Source organism: Scomber scombrus, chromosome 15 (genome assembly GCF_963691925.1).
Source record: "Scomber scombrus chromosome 15, fScoSco1.1, whole genome shotgun sequence".
NCBI lineage: Eukaryota > Metazoa > Chordata > Actinopteri > Scombriformes > Scombridae > Scomber > Scomber scombrus.
In genome coordinates, this window is record NC_084984.1 from 157,501 (window position 1) to 174,271 (window position 16,771).

General features: G+C 47.9%; 1 protein-coding gene across 2 annotated transcripts in view; it reads right to left on the reverse strand.

The window, feature by feature from the left end:
- fer (fer (fps/fes related) tyrosine kinase) overlaps positions 1 to 16,107 on the reverse strand; it is a 22,013-nt gene extending 5,906 nt beyond the window's left edge. The window contains exons 1-14 of one of the 2 annotated variants that reach the window (XM_062434624.1): positions 15,758 to 16,107; positions 14,024 to 14,206; positions 12,686 to 12,817; positions 9,664 to 9,837; positions 9,317 to 9,416; positions 9,043 to 9,226; positions 8,465 to 8,602; positions 8,266 to 8,382; positions 8,056 to 8,178; positions 5,720 to 5,921; positions 4,091 to 4,189; positions 3,732 to 3,935; positions 2,661 to 2,783; positions 83 to 139 (exon numbers count right to left, since the gene is read on the reverse strand). In XM_062434624.1, coding sequence (XP_062290608.1) covers positions 83 to 139; positions 2,661 to 2,783; positions 3,732 to 3,935; positions 4,091 to 4,189; positions 5,720 to 5,921; positions 8,056 to 8,178; positions 8,266 to 8,382; positions 8,465 to 8,602; positions 9,043 to 9,226; positions 9,317 to 9,416; positions 9,664 to 9,837; positions 12,686 to 12,817; positions 14,024 to 14,092 — 1,722 coding nt within the window. In that variant the 5' untranslated portion in view covers positions 14,093 to 14,206; positions 15,758 to 16,107. Of the gene's footprint in view, positions 1 to 82; positions 140 to 2,660; positions 2,784 to 3,731; positions 3,939 to 4,090; positions 4,190 to 5,719; positions 5,922 to 8,055; positions 8,179 to 8,265; positions 8,383 to 8,464; positions 8,603 to 9,042; positions 9,227 to 9,316; positions 9,417 to 9,663; positions 9,838 to 12,685; positions 12,818 to 14,023; positions 14,207 to 15,757 lie in introns of both variants that reach the window. The other variant, XM_062434623.1, reaches the window with a different exon arrangement.
- Positions 16,108 to 16,771: the final 664 nt, after the last annotated feature.

Consider the following 16,771-nt stretch of genomic DNA (forward strand, 5'->3'; position numbering starts at 1 on the left):
ATGGGACATGGAGGCATAGAGGAACTGACAAAACTGTGCTGTGATTGGTGGAAAGGAGATAGGAAACAGGAAGTGAGGTCACCTTTCCCAACAGCTCCCCGAGCGTCACGTCCTCATGGTTCAGGATCCATTTTTTATCCTGCATGAGAAAATCAATCAATCAGATTATTGATCCTGCAGCACTATATCCACCCTAACCCCTAACCCTGTACTATGAATATATACAGTTGCAAGAAAAAGTATGTGAACCCTTTGGGATTACTTGGATTTCTGCATAAAATGTGTTCTGATCTTCATCTAAGTCACAACAATAGACAAACACAGTCTGCTTAAACTAAAACTGCACAAAACATTATATGTTTTCCTTTTTTTATTGAACACAACATGTAAACATTCACAGTGCAGAGTATGTGAACCCCTCGGCTGATGACTTCTCCAAGAGCTAACTGGAGCCAGGAGTCAGCCAACCAATCAATGTGATGAGATAGCAGGTGTTGGTTAAAGCTGCCCTATAAACACAGTTAGCTGTTCTGAAGAAGCTTTGCCTGATGCCTCGCACAAAAGAGCTCTGAGAACACCTACGATGAAGAGTTGTTGACTTACATGAAGCTGGAAAGGGTCACAGAAGTACCTCTAAAAGCTTTGATGTGTCTACGGTAAGACAGATGGTCTACAAATGGAGAAAGTTCAGCACTGTTGCTCCTCTCCCTCGGCGTGGTCGTAAAGATGACGATAGAGCACAGCGCAGAATGCTCAATGAGGTGAGAAACAATCCTAGAGTGTCAGATAAAGACTTACAAAGATCTCTGGCACATGCTAACATTTCTGTTGATGAATCTACAATAAGGAAAACATTAAAGAAGAATGGAGTTCATGGGAGGACACCACGGAGGGTTAGATGCTAACGTTTAACACCACGGAGGGTTAGATGCTAACGTTTAACACCACGGAGTGTTAGGGTTAGATGCTAACGTTTAACACCACGGAGGGTTAGATGCTAACGTTTAACACCACGGAGGGTTAGGGTTAGATGCTAACGTTTAACACCACGGAGGGTTAGGGTTAGATGCTAACGTTTAACACCGCGGAGGGTTAGGGTTAGATGCTAACGTTTAACACCGCGGAGGGTTAGGGTTAGATGCTAACGTTTAACACCGCGGAGGGTTAGGGTTAGATGCTAACGTTTAACACCGCGGAGGGTTAGGGTTAGATGCTAACGTTTAACACCGCGGAGGGTTAGGGTTAGATGCTAACGTTTAACACCGCGGAGGGTTAGGGTTAGATGCTAACGTTTAACACCACGGAGGGTTAGGGTTAGATGCTAACGTTTAACACCGCGGAGGGTTAGGGTTAGATGCTAACGTTTAACACCACGGAGGGTTAGGGTTAGATGCTAACGTTTAACACCACGGAGGAAGCCACTGATGGCAAAGAAAAACATTGCTGCACGTTTGAAGTTTGCAGAAGAGCACCTGGATGTCCCACAGAACTACTGGCTGGATGTTCTGGACAGATGAATCCAACGTTGAGTTGTTTGGAAGGAACACACAACGCTATGTGTGGAGAAGGGTTAGGGTTAGCACACCAACATCAGAACCTCATCCCAACTGTGAAATCTGGTGGAGGGGGCATCATGGTTTGGGGCTGCTTTGCTGCCTCAGGGCCTGGGTCAGGCCAGGGTCAGGCCAGGGTCAGGCCAGGGTCAGGCCTGGGTCAGGCCAGGGTCCGGCCAGGGTCAGGCCAGGGTCAGGCCTGGGTCAGGCCAGGGTCAGGCCAGGGTCAGGCCTGGGTCAGGCCAGGGTCAGGCCAGGGTCAGGCCTGGGTCAGGCCAGGGTCAGGCCTGGGTCAGGCCTGGGTCAGGCCTGGGTCAGGCCAGGGTCAGGCCTGGGTCAGGCCAGGGTCAGGCCAGGGTCAGGCCTGGGTCAGGCCAGGGTCAGGCCTGGGTCAGGCCTGGGTCAGGCCAGGGTCATCAATGGAGAAATGAATTCCCAACTGTATCAAAACATTTTGCAGACCATCTGTCCGCCAACTGAAGCTCAACAGAGGAGGAGATGCAACAGGACAACGACCCAAAGCATCAAAGTAAATCAACAACAGAATCCAGTCAGATCCTGACCTCAACCCGATTGACATGCTGTGGCATGACCTCAAGAGAGCAATTCACACCAGACATCACAAGAATATTGCTGAACTGAAACAGTTTTGTAAAGAGGAACGGTCCAAAACTCCTCCTGACCGTTGTGCAGGTCTGATCTGAACTACAGGAAACGTTTGGTTGAGGTTCTTGCTGCTAAAGGTCGACCAGTTATTAAATCCAAAGGTTCACATACTCTGCACTGTGAATGTTTACATGTTGTGTTCAATAAAAAATGAAAACATATAATTTTCTGTGCAGTTTTAGTTTAAGCAGACTGTGTTTGTCTATTGTTGTAACTTAGATGAAGATCAGAACACATTTTATGCAGAAATCCAAGTAATCTCAAAGGGTTCACATACTTTTTCTTGCAACTGTATATAACATAATGTTCATATACACTGATCATCTAAATATAGAAACATAGATTTTATATAAATGTGTAGTTATACTTTACATTTATAATATTACAGTTAATACGTATCAGCTAATATACATATGTAGTATAGATAAGGAACATGGTTGCCTTGACGACGGGGTTGAGCAGCACCACTCCAGACTTCTTAGTGATGACCTGTTTGGTGGAGAAGTGATGCTCGATGAGCTGGGGGATGGTGGAAAAGCCGGTCCCTTCAAACCGGTACTGACTCTATCAGAGAGAGAGAGAGAGAGAGATCATAGTGTTGGACCGGGACGGTACTGACTCTATCAGAGAGAGAGAGAGAGAGAGATCATAGTGTTGGACCGGGACGGTACTGACTCTATCAGAGAGAGAGAGAGAGAGAGAGAGAGATCATAGTGTTGGACCGGGACGGTACTGACTCTATCAGAGAGAGAGAGAGAGATCATAGTGTTGGACCGGGACGGTACTGACTCTATCAGAGAGAGAGAGAGAGATCATAGTGTTGGACCGGGACGGTACTGACTCTATCAGAGAGAGAGAGAGAGATCATAGTGTTGGACCGGGAGGGTACTGACTCTATCAGAGAGAGAGAGAGAGAGAGATCACAGTGTTGGACCGGGACCGATGGACTGAGCTCTGAGTTCAGCAAACAAAGGAAAACGCGTTAAACACTAGTTTAGTATTATCTGGTTCTGCTGTTTGTGTTTTTGGACCGAGCCGGTACTTGCTGTGGACTCTGAGTCTTGTTTACAGTTTGTTGCCATAGTGATGAACTGTTTCTGTGTTCGTGGAAGAATTAAGAGAGGGCAGATAAAGCAGCTATAGACCTGCTGTGGACGGACCTCCATCTCTAGCTGCCGTTGGGTCAGCGCCGGGTCAGCGCCGGGTCAGCGCCAGCTCAGCTAACACGTGTCCACGCTGCGCATGTTTATCTGTGTAAGAAGCTTTGCCACTTTCTCTCTCTGCTTCTTCTCTTCTTCTCTTCTTACTAACCACACACACCACACAGCTGTTGGTGAAACAACACAGGCTAAGCTAAGCTACATGCTAAGTAGCTTCTTTCATTTCTTATTAATAATTATTTACGATCATTATTGATCATTATTAATAACCAAACGCAACATTTTATGGTTCCCCTCGTGGTGAGATCAACAATATATAGTTAAATATAAATGTATAACAGTTAATACTTACATCAGCGTATTGGATGATGAAGTGTCGTCTCTGCTCGTCAGAAAACACAGACAGGACGTACTCGCCCGGCTTGCCGTGGCTCTCCCTCACCAGGAAGTCTCCCTGTTGCCGTAGTAACTCCTGAGCCTCGGTTCGGGGGATGGCGCCGTGGTACCACTCCTGATCCGCCAGAGGGCGCTCCGACGTCGGGATCACGTCAAAGAACTGCTGCAGGAAGCAAGCAGGAAACACATCTACTCAAGGTCCCCTTACTGGCTTTTCCTGATCAATCATTAACTGAACCAATTATCAATAACCTATCTATCAGGGATGTCATCAACAGGCTGTCTTCCCATTGGTCAGAGTGTGTTGAAGCTCACCGAGGTGGAGGAGCCCAGCATGGCTTTAGGAGAGCGGATCATCCCGGCCAGAGAGTGTCGGAGAGTGTCGAAGCGCGAGCCCTTCTCCTTCGTTTTATCCTGAAAAACATGCAGCGTCAGCTTCCTGTCGGCTTCCTGTCAGCTTCCTGTCAGCTTCCTGTCGGCTTCCAGTCAGCTTCCAGTCAGCTTCCTGTCAGCTTCCTGTCAGCTTCCTGTCGGCTTCCAGTCAGCTTCCTGTCAGCTTCCTGTCGGCTTCCTGTCAGCTTCCTGTCGGCTTCCAGTCAGCTTCCAGTCAGCTTCCTGTCAGCTTCCAGTCACCTACCAGTCACCTACCAGTCAGCTTCCAGTCAGCTTCCTGTCAGCTTCCTGTCAGCTTTCTGTCAGCTTCCTGTCAGCTTCCAGTCACCTACCAGTCACCTACAAGTCAGCTTCCTGTCACCTACCAGTCAGCTTCCAGTCAGCTACCAGTCACCTACCAGTCAGCTTCCTGTCGGCTTCCTGTCAGCTTCCTGTCGGCTTCCTGTCAGCTTCCTGTCGGCTTCCTGTCAGCTTCCTGTCGGCTTCCAGTCAGCTTCCTGTCAGCTTCCAGTCACCTACCAGTCAGCTTCCTGTCACCTACCAGTCACCTACATTTCAGCTTCCAGTCAGCTTCCTGTCAGCTTTCTGTCAGCTTCCTGTCAGCTTCCAGTCACCTACCAGTCACCTACCAGTCAGCTTCCAGTCAGCTACCAGTCATCTTCCTGTCACCTACCAGTCAGCTTCCAGTCAGCTACCAGTCATCTTCCTGTCACCTACCAGTCAGCTTCCAGTCAGCTACCAGTCATCTTCCTGTCACCTACCAGTCAGCTTCCAGTCAGCTTCCAGTCACCTACCAGTCAGCTTCCAGTCAGCTTCCAGTCACCTACCAGTCAGCTTCCTGTCACCTGCCAGTCATCTTCCAGTCAGCTTCCTGTCAGCTCCCAATCACCTACCAGTCAGCTTCCTGTCACCTACCAGTCGGCTTCCAGTCGGCTTCCAGTCAGCTTCCAGTCGGCTTCCAGTCGGCTTCCAGTCAGCTCCCAGTCACCTACCAGTCAGCTTCCAGTCAGCTTCCTGTCAGCTTCCTGTCAGCTCCCAGTCACCTACCAGTCAGCTTCCTGTCACCTACCAGTCGGCTTCCAGTCGGCTTCCAGTCAGCTTCCAGTCGGCTTCCTGTCAGCTTCCAGTCAGCTTCCTGTCAGCTTCCTGTCAGCTTCCTGTCAGCTACCAGTCAGCTTCCTGTCAGCTTCCTGTCAACTTCCAGTCAGCTTCCTGTCGGCTTCCAGTCAGCTTCCTGTCAGCTACCAGTCAGCTTCCTGTCAGCTTCCTGTCAACTTCCAGTCAGCTTCCTGTCAGCTTCCTGTCAACTTCCAGTCAGCTTCCTGTCACCTACCAGTCGGCTACCAGTCGGCTACCAGTCGGCTACCAGTCGGCTTCCAGTCGGCTTCCTGTCAGCTTCCTGTCAGCTTCCTGTCAGCTTCCTGTCAGCTTCCTGTCAGCTACCAGTCAGCTTCCTGTCAGCTTCCTGTCAACTTCCAGTCAGCTTCCTGTCGGCTTCCAGTCGGCTTATATTAATTATATATTGATCGTATATTGATGGCTCATATTTACGGTGGAGCCGACGGAGCGTGCGTCGTCCTCATACGCCAGCGCCGGGAGCGGCGGCGGTGGGGGTGGTGAGGCAGAGGTGGCGGCCATCTTGGTGTCCAGCAATGCCTTCTGGGAGGAAAGGCGAGCCTCAGATCCGCGTAGTGATTGGACGGCGTGCCGGAGCTCCAGGAGAGACAGTTTCTGACTGAGCAGCAGGACGCAGCTGAAACACAAATTATTACTAAATGGATCAAATTCCTTTTTTTTTTCTCATCAATCTACAGAAATATCCCATAATGACAAAATGAAAAAGGAAAAAAAATAAAAATAAATAAAATAATAAAAAAATAAAATAAAACGTGTAGATAAGTATTCACTCCCTTTACTGTGACAGTCTAAATGGAGCTCAGGTGCTTCCTGTTTCCACTGATCATCTTTGAGCTGATTCCTTTCATTTATATCAAGATACATCATTTCTTCATTTCATCCTGTATAAAGTCTTCTAGACACACGATGCAGTACAAGAACTCCTCCAGGAGAATTTATATTCACCCATACAGCAAAATGACACCAAGACAAGTCCAGGTTAGTCCATTTATGGCGCTTTTCCACTACACAGTTTCAGCACGACTCGCCTCGCCTCGGTACGGTTCCTTTTCCATTACAAAATAGTACCTACGTGGGCGGGGTCGTCATAGCAACGGCTCCGCGAAACTGTCGTGACTTCGTTTTATACGCGACACAAAACACATAAACAATGGAGGACATGGAGGCGATGGTGTACTTGCTGCTGTATGAGGCTTTCTGTCACACACAAAGCAAGAACATTGAACCGTATGGCTGTAACTAGGGTAACGCTGTAACTATGGTAACGCCGTATAGCTGTAACTATGGTAACGCCGTATAGCTGTAACTATGGTAACGCTGCTGCCGGTATTTAAAAAGGCCGGGTTTGATTCTTGTGTGGGACGGCTCATGACTCTTCCAGCGACAACTACCAATCAGCGGCCAGCAGTGTGTCGACATCACATTTTAGTGTCGGCTCGGCTCGTTTGGAACCAGAGCAGATACTAAAACAGTACCAGGTACCAGGAACTATCCCTGATGGAGGAGCAGGTACCAGGTACTATCCCTGATGGAGGAGCAGCAGGTACCAGGTACTATCCCTGATGGAGGAGCAGCAGGTACCAGGTACTATCCCTGATGGAGCAGCAGGTACCAGGTACTATCCCTGATGGAGCAGCAGGTACCAGGTACTATCCCTGATGGAGCAGCAGGTACCAGGTACTATCCCTGATGGAGGAGCAGGTACCAGGTACTATCCCTGATGGAGCAGCAGGTACCAGGTACTATCCCTGATGGAGCAGCAGGTACCAGGTACTATCCCTGATGGAGCAGCAGGTACCAGGTACTATCTCTGATGGAGCAGCAGGTACCAGGTACTATCCCTGATGGAGCAGCAGGTACCAGGTACTATCCCTGATGGAGGAGCAGGTACCAGGTACTATCCCTGATGGAGGAGCAGGTACCAGGTACTATCCCTGATGGAGGAGCAGGTACCAGGTACTATCCCTGATGGAGGAGCAGCAGGTACCAGGTACTATCCCTGATGGAGCAGCAGGTACCAGGTACTATCCCTGATGGAGCAGCAGGTACCAGGTACTATCCCTGATGGAGGAGCAGGTACCAGGTACTATCCCTGATGGAGGAGCAGCAGGTACCAGGTACTATCCCTGATGGAGGAGCAGGTACCAGGTACTATCCCTGATGGAGCAGCAGGTACCAGGTACTATCCCTGATGGAGGAGCAGCAGGTACCAGGTACTATCCCTGATGGAAACGCAAAAAGAACCGAGGCGAGCTGAGCTGGAACGGTGTAGTGGAAAAGCGCCATTACACAGTCCCTTTCCATTGAAGAACTTATGATCAATATAAAGTGTGTAGCTGGAACTAAGAGGTTTATAGGATACAGTATTATTAGTCTGATCCGAGTGGTCAAACTAAGTCAACCCAGTTTTTCCAGACACTGCTGGAGAAACACAGGTGAAGCCTGTAGGAGCCTCAACTAAGAACCCGAGCAAAGGGAGTGAATCCTTATGTTAATGCAATATTTCAGTTTTTTAATTTTAATACATTTTCAAACATTTTAAAAGACCTTTTTGGCTTCATCATTCTGGGATGTTGTGTGTAGATTGATGAGGGAAAAAAAGGAATTTAATCCATTTTGGAATAAGCTGTAACATAACAACATGCTCTGTCTATATACACACTGAATTATGACCTAATAATTCATATATAATATTTACTCAGCACCTCTTAAATAAGGTGTGGGTCTGGAGAACAGTTAGAGGGTCTTACTCGCTCTTCCTCTCTGCGTTCTGCTGACTCGTCTGGATTTTGGAGTCGAGGTCGTCGGCGAGCGCCTCCTTCGTCCGCAGGTTCTGCTGCGTAAGCGTTAGCTCCTCTGTCGCCGACGACAACCTGCAAGAACAAACAGGAAGTGAAAACAACATGAACTTCTGTGTGATTTAACGCCTTAAACAGACTTTCCAGGGTTCGGGTTCTCACATGGCCTGCAGGCTGTCGGCCGTCAGCGTGTTCCACAGGATGTCAGCCGGCAGGTTGTCCGTCTCCTCCAGCAGAGACGTGTCGAACTCCACCACTTCCTCCGGAGTCTCCGGAGACCTGGGGGAGGACGCACACCGTTACCACAGCAACAAGGGGACAGAAACACGGTTACCACGGAAACACTGAGACAGCAACAGACCGATAAGCGTCGATGAAGTGCTGATACTCTGCTAGAGGATCGATCTGTTGAACCGCTGCAGAGATCTCCTGATGGACCTTCACGATCTCCTCCGTCAGCAGGCTGCTGATCTCACAGTACTCCTCCAGAATACTCCTCCTGTAGTACAAGTACACACAAGTACACACTCAGTACTCCTCCAGAATACTCCTCCTGTAGTACAAGTACACACAAGTACACACTCAGTACTCCTCCAGAATACTCCTCCTGTAGTACAAGTACACACAAGTACACACTCAGTACTCCTCCAGAATACTCCTCCTGTAGTACAAGTACACACAAGTACACACTCAGTACTCCTCCTGTAGTACAAGTACACAATGAATACTCCTCCAGAATACTCCTCCTGTAGTACAAGTACACACTCACAGTACTCCTCCTGTAGTACAAGTACACAAAAGTACACACTCACAGTACTCCTCCTGTAGTACAAGTACACAAAAGTACACACACAGTACTCCTCCAGAATACTCCTCCTGTAGTACAAGTACACACGGAGTACTCCAGTAGTACATGTTTTGGGAGATCATGTGACTCACAGGGCGAGTGTCATGTCCTCCTGCATCCTCTGGAGGGAGTCGAGCAGCACAGGCGCAGCGCTGCGCCGGTGTTCGTCCTGCTGCGTCCGCGCGCCGCACACCGCTAACACGTACTGGTTGTGAAGGTTGTGGAGTTTCGTCGTCGCTTTGTCGTAACGCTCGTGAGCACGCTCCGCCTCCCGACCTGTGATTGGATGAGAAGGAGGGTCACATACTTTTGGAAACTGTCAATCATTTGTTTAACATTGTGACAGAAGTGAGGGTGACCTCTGACCTTTAGCTAGAGCTTCTCTGTATTTCTCTTTAGTGTTGTTAGCGTCGCGGCTCAGCTGACGATACGTCGACTTCAGCTTGTCCAGGTCGCTCCTGGTTACCTAGCAACAACAATCATTACAATGACTGACAGAACAGTTGTAGTACTGTGTAGTAGTACTGTGTAGTAGTACTGTGTAGTAGTACTGCAGTAGTTGTAGTACTGTGTAGTAGTACTGTGTAGTAGTACTGCAGTAGTTGTAGTACTGTGTAGTAGTACTGCAGTAGTTGTAGTACTGTGTAGTAGTACTGCAGTAGTTGTAGTAGTAGTAGTAGTACTGTGTAGTAGTACTGCAGTAGTAGTAGTACCTTGTGGTTGTGGCTCTCCAGCTGCTGATGAAGACTCTGGTAACTCTTCTTCACTTGCTGCTTGTCTCGGATCAACGTAGCGAGACGATGAAGAGGACCAGAGTTCAGATCATCGGCGTGAGTCCTCATGACCCGACCCAAGACCTCCGTCTGACGGATCACCTGAGACCAGGACTGAGATAGGGACACACAGAGACCAGGACTGAGATAAGGACACACTGAGACCAGGGCTGAGATAAGGTCACACACAGACCAGGACTGAGATAGGGACACACAGAGACCAGGACTGAGATAGGGACACACAGACCAGGACTGAGATAGGGACACACTGAGACCAGGGCTGAGATAAGGACACACTGAGACCAGGGCTGAGATAAGGTCACACACAGACCAGGACTGAGATAGGGACACACAGACCAGGACTGAGATAGGGACACACAGAGACCAGGACTGAGATAGGGACACACAGAGACCAGGACTGAGATAAGGTCACACAGAGACCAGGACTGAGATAGGGACACACAGAGACCAGGACTGAGATAGGGACACACAGACCAGGACTGAGATAGGGACACACAGACCAGGACTGAGATAGGGACACACAGAGACCAGGTACTAGGAATCTTTTGAGGAACTCTACCTGCGTTTCCACCAGAGGAACCAGGGTCTAGCTGAAGCTCTGACCTGAAGGGAGTTCAGGGTTTTGTGGCGGAGTTTGTGAGGATGACCGTCTCTGATTGGTCAAACCTGCACAGCGCAGCTGCTTCAACTAGTGAACCACCTCCTTTTTAAAAATGTGCTCTTGTATCTATTTAGGACCAGTTCAGTCCAGTTGATTAAAGTTAAAAGTTGGACTTTGTTGTCGGCTCCCCAACTCGTACGAAAAGACGGACAGACATGGTCAAAGAAATCAAATGTTATTTTCTAATAGTTTCAGGTTGTTTATGTTCTAAAGCAAACAACCATCAAACATTTCATTCTGCTCCTCTGCATTTCTTCTTTTCTTTTACTCATTATGTCCAACTCATCATACGGTTCCCGGTATGTGCAGGATCTACCTGGTTCCCGGTATGTGCAGGATCTACCTGGTTCCTAATGTCTGCAGGATCTACCTGGTTCCTAATATCTGCAGGATCTACCTGGTTCCCAGTATGTTTAGGATCTACCTGGTTCCCGGTATCTGCAGGATCTACCTGGTTCCCGGTATCTGCAGGATCTACCTGGTTCCTAATATCTGCAGGATCTACCTGGTTCCTCATGTCTGCAGGATCTACCTGGTTCCCGGTATTTGCAGGATCTACCTGGTTCCTAATATCTGCAGGATCTACCTGGTTCCTAATGTCTGCAGGATCTACCTGGTTTCTAATGTCTGCAGGATCTGCCTGGTGCCTAATGTCTGCAGGATCTACCTGGTTCCTAATGTCTGCAGGATCTACCTGGTTCCTAATGTCTGCAGGATCTGCCTGGTGCCTAATGTCTGCAGGATCTACCTGGTTCCTAATGTCTGCAGGATCTACCTGGTTCCTGGTATGTGCAGGATCTACCTGGTTCCTAATATCTGCAGGATCTACCTGGTTCCTAATGTCTGCAGGATCTACCTGGTTCCCGGTATTTGCAGGATCTACCTGGTTCCTAATATCTGCAGGATCTACCTGGTTCCTAATGTCTGCAGGATCTGCCTGGTGCCTAATGTCTGCAGGATCTACCTGGTTCCTAATGTCTGCAGGATCTACCTGGTTCCTGGTATGTGCAGGATCTACCTGGTTCCTAATGTCTGCAGGATCTACCTGGTTCCTAATGTCTGCAGGATCTACCTGGTTCCCGGTATGTGCAGGATCTACCTGGTTCCTAATGTCTGCAGGATCTACCTGGTTCCCGGTATGTGCAGGATCTACCTGGTTCCTAATATCTGCAGGATCTACCTGGTTCCCGGTATTTGCAGGATCTACCTGGTTCCTAATATCTGCAGGATCTACCTGGTTCCTAATGTCTGCAGGATCTACCTGGTTCCCGGTATGTGCAGGATCTACCTGGTTCCTAATGTCTGCAGGATCTACCTGGTTCCTAATGTCTGCAGGATCTACCTGGTTCCTAATATCTGCAGGATCTATCTGGTTCCCGGTATCTGCAGGATCTACCTGGTTCCTAATATCTGCAGGATCTACCTGGTTCCTAATGTCTGCAGGATCTACCTGGTTCCTAATATCTGCAGGATCTACCTGGTTCCTAATATCTGCAGGATCTACCTGGTTCCTAATGTCTGCAGGATCTACCTGGTTCCTAATGTCTGCAGGATCTGCCTGGTGCCTAATATCTGCAGGATCTACCTGGTTCCTAATATCTGCAGGATCTACCTGGTTCCCGGTATGTGCAGGATCTACCTGGTTCCTAATGTCTGCAGGATCTACCTGGTTCCTAATGTCTGCAGGATCTACCTGGTTCCTAATATCTGCAGGATCTACCTGGTTCCTGGTATGTGCAGGATCTACCTGGTTCCTAATGTCTGCAGGATCTACCTGGTTCCTAATGTCTGCAGGATCTACCTGGTTCCTAATGTCTGCAGGATCTACCTGGTTCCCGGTATGTGCAGGATCTACCTGGTTCCTAATGTCTGCAGGATCTACCTGGTTCCTAATGTCTGCAGGATCTACCTGGTTCCCGGCATGTGCAGGATCTACCTGGTTCCTAATATCTGCAGGATCTACCTGGTTCCTAATATCTGCAGGATCTACCTGGTTCCCGGTATGTGCAGGATCTACCTGGTTCCTAATATCTGCAGGATCTACCTGGTTCCTAATATCTGCAGGATCCAACTGGTTCCCGGTATCTGCAGGATCCACCTGCTTCCTTGGATGTGGTGGGAATGAAGACAACATGAACAACGGGGATTTAAGTCAAAGTTTAGTTCTTTATATTAGTTCCTCTGGGTACCTGGAACTTTTGGTGGGAACGGTGCTTAAGACACATTGAGACCAGGACTGCGACAGGAGCACACAGGGACCAGGTCTGGATGAGTCCTCACCTTACTGACTGTGCTGACATAGTCGGCTGCTTCCTGTTTCTCCATCTGTTGGGTCATGCTGAGAAGCAGAGCAGCGTACTCCTTATCACTCTTCACCCGCAGAGTCATGAAGCGCTTTACCGTTTCCAGCAGCTACAAGACAGAGACAGACAGATTTCACACACTAAATTAGGGCTGTGACTCTGGGAACCTTTGGGAGTCTTTGGGAACATTTAGTAGTCTTTGGGGACTTTTGGGAGCCCCTTGGGAACCTTAGAGGACCTTTAAGAGTCTTTGGGAGCCATTGGGAGTCTTACCCCCGTTTCCACTGAGAAAATTCCTGGTAAAATTTAGGAGAAGGGACCTTTACAGGAACGTCCTCTCAGCTGTTGTGTCTCCATAGCAGAGTAGGACCCACCGGACTCTGACCGGGACGTCACCGACGCGACAAGCATTGAAGGAGCTCGGTTGGTTGCTGCTACATGGCGGTGGACGTTATTAACCTTTTTTCATGCAATGTAGACACTTTCTTTCTTTTTTTTTCGATTTTTACTGGCATAGACGCCTTTATTTGACAGCAGAGAGACAGGAAATTACAGGAGGTAGAGAGAACGGGGGGGGGGGGGGGGGGGGGGGGGGTGACATGCAGAAAGGTCCGCCGGCCAGAACTCGAACCGGGGCCCGCTGTTTATACGGCCTGCGCTCTTAACCACTAGACCACCTTCTACTACTGTTGTTCTTCTGCTAGGTTTTATATATGTTTTATTTTGGCGCTTTCTGTTCATGCCACATCCCACTTTGGGTTTACCCAATCAGCACAGAGTTAACCTCAAGTCCCACGCCAGAGTTTTTCGGGGCCGAACAGAGTACCTACCCAGAGGCAGGGACTCGTTTAGCCCCCGTAAAAGTTCTGGGAGATCGTCCTTCGGGGAGGTTCCTGCTATGGAGACACACACCAACGGCAACGTAAAGTTAGCCCAAAGTTCCTGCAGTGGAAACTAGACTTTTGGGAGTCTTTGGGAACTTTTGGGAGTCTTTCATAATCTTTTAGAATGATTTGGACTCATTGTCCAACCCAAACCCACTTCATAATAACCAGACACTCCTCATTAGTCCCACCTGTGGCCATTACTTGAACTGCAGTCACCATGACATTGCTCCTGTGTGTATGTGTGGTGTGACACTACTATCTTTTTCATGCTTACTTTTCATAATTACATGACACATCTCACATTATGTTCCGCACCAGAACCAGAACTAAAACCATCAACTTACTTTTGAGTGCCTGCGGGGCATCAGGCTGCAGTGTAGTTGTGTACTTTTAATCTGGAACATTTCTTTTAAAGTGTATTCACTAACCTTTAACTCCCAGTCCTGCAGCTTCAGTAAACCCTCGTGGGAATTCCTCAGATCCCGACCGAAGCCCATCCTGGATCTCACACACACACACACACACACACACACACAAACACACAAACACACAAACACACACACACACGTTCTGTCTAGCGACGGGGCTGAGTGAGGAATGACTGCATGGTCCTGTGAGGAGAGAGACATGAGACCATCATGTGAAGAAAAAGTTAAGACATCATGTGATCACTCAAGAACTCCAACATGTCTCAGGTTTCAGACCCAAACCCAGACACCATCTTCCTCTAATCCCACACTGAGATTACAGACAGCATCTTCTTCCTCTAATCCCACACTGAGATTACAGACAGCATCTTCCTCTAATCCCACACTGAGATTACAGACAGCATCTTCCTCTAATCCAACACTGAGATTACAGACAGCATCTTCCTCTAATCCCACACTGAGATTACAGACAGCATCTTCCTCTAATCCAACACTGAGATTACAGACAGCATCTTCCTCTAATCCAACACTGAGATTACAGACAGCATCTTCCTCTAATCCAACACTGAGATTACAGACAGCATCTTCCTCTAATCCCACACTGAGATTACAGACAGCATCTTCCTCTAATCCAACACTGAGATTACAGACAGCATCTTCCTCTAATCCCACACTGAGATTACAGACAGCATCTTCCTCTAATCCAACACTGAGATTACAGACAGCATCTTCCTCTAATCCAACACTGAGATTACAGACAGCATCTTCCTCTAATCCCACACTGAGATTACAGACAGCATCTTCCTCTAATCCTACTTCAATATTACAGACAGCATCTTCCTCTAATCCCACACTGAGATTACAGACAGCATCTTCCTCTAATCCAACACTGAGATTACAGACAGCATCTTCCTCTAATCCAACACTGAGATTACAGACAGCATCTTCCTCTAATCCAACTTTAATATTACAGACAGCATCTTCCTCTAATCCCACACTGAGATTACAGACAGCATCTTCCTCTAATCCAACACAGATTACAGACAGCATCTTCCTCTAATCCCACACTGAGATTACAGACAGCATCTTCCTCTAATCCAACACTGAGATTACAGACAGCATCTTCCTCTAATCCCACACTGAGATTACAGACTGTAACTTTAATCCTACACTGAGATTACAGACTGTAACTTTAATCCTACACTGAGATTACAGACTGTAACTTTAATCCTACACTGGGATTACAGGCAGCAGCATCCTTAGAATGTAAATATTCAACAAATATGTAGAATGGAAACAATCAGACTTATCTTACTTTCTCTTTTATGTTTAAATTCTTATTATCAATTGGCTGGACTAATATTAATCAATAGCTGCAGCCATAGATTAGTTGTCAACTGTTAAATTGATCAGTTATGTTGATAATTTATTGATGGTTTTGAGTTATTCATTACGATGAAAAAGTTTAAATTCTGATTAATCTTCTTCAATGTGAATATTTTGTTCCTTTATAAACTGATTTAATATTTTAAACAGTTTTATTATTTCTTTATAAACTTTAAAGCTAACGCTAGCTATGCTAACGGAAGCTATGCTAACGCTAGCCGCGCCTCTCCATGTAATCCAATGGGAAAGTGCAGCTAGCAGGCTAACCGGATGGGAAAGTGTAGCTAGCGGGCTAAAGGCTAAAGTGACAGTTGTGTTAAAGCATGATTAAAGTGAAAAAAGCCTCACAGAGCAGCAGGAACACGGTGTGTCTTTCCGCTCCCATCCTGGGTCAGGGCTCGGGAAGGTTCGGAGAGGTTCGGGTTAGCAGAGGCTCGGGTTATGGTTCGGTGTTTTCCGTCCTGGGCTCGGCTCTTCTACTCTTCTTCTCTTCTTCTCTTCTTCTCTTCTCCTCTTCTTCTCTTCTTCTCTTCTTCTCTTCTCCTCTTCTTCTCTTGTCTTCTCTTCTCTTCCCGCCGGTAAGCGGCTGTTTTCGGGGCAGACTCAGCGTCCGGTCACCGGGCTCCTCTGCCGTCCTCCTCCGGGAGCATTTCTCTCTCCTTCCCGGTGATTTCTGCTCCGTTAACCCGGCTAACGGCTAACGGCTAACAGGGAGGGGCTTCCGCCGGAAACGGAAAGGGGAGACAAGGAGGGGGGGCTTTATTGTTTCTTGTTTTACTCTTAAAGAAAATTAATAATAATAATAATAATAATAATAATAATAATAATAATAATAATAATAATAATAATAATAATAATAATAATAATAATCAATCACTCAATAAAATAAATAATAATGATAAATAATAATAAACATCCATCCTCTGTCTCGGGTCTCATCAGGCTGAGCACAGAAACCCAGACCCCCCCCCCCCCCCCCCCCAGTTGGACCTGGACCTCCTCAGCTGGCTCCATGTGAAGGAGCAGCGGCTCTACTCCTAGCCTCCCCCGCATGTCTGAACTCCTGACCCGATCTCTAAGAGCCCAGACCCTCTCTGCTTGGATCCAGCATCTCATTGTTTGGGTCACTACCCAAAGCTGGTGAGCAGAGGTGAGGGTTGGGACGTAGACTGACTGCTACACTGAGAGCTTCACCTTCAGGAGAGGCTCTGATCCAGAGACCAACACCCACTGAGACCAGGATCTGAACCAGTATCAGAGACCAGGGACAGCCCCGATGGAGCCCAACACTCACTGAGACCAGGATCTGAACCAGTATCAGAGACCAGGGACAGCCCTGATGGACAACACCCACTGAGACCA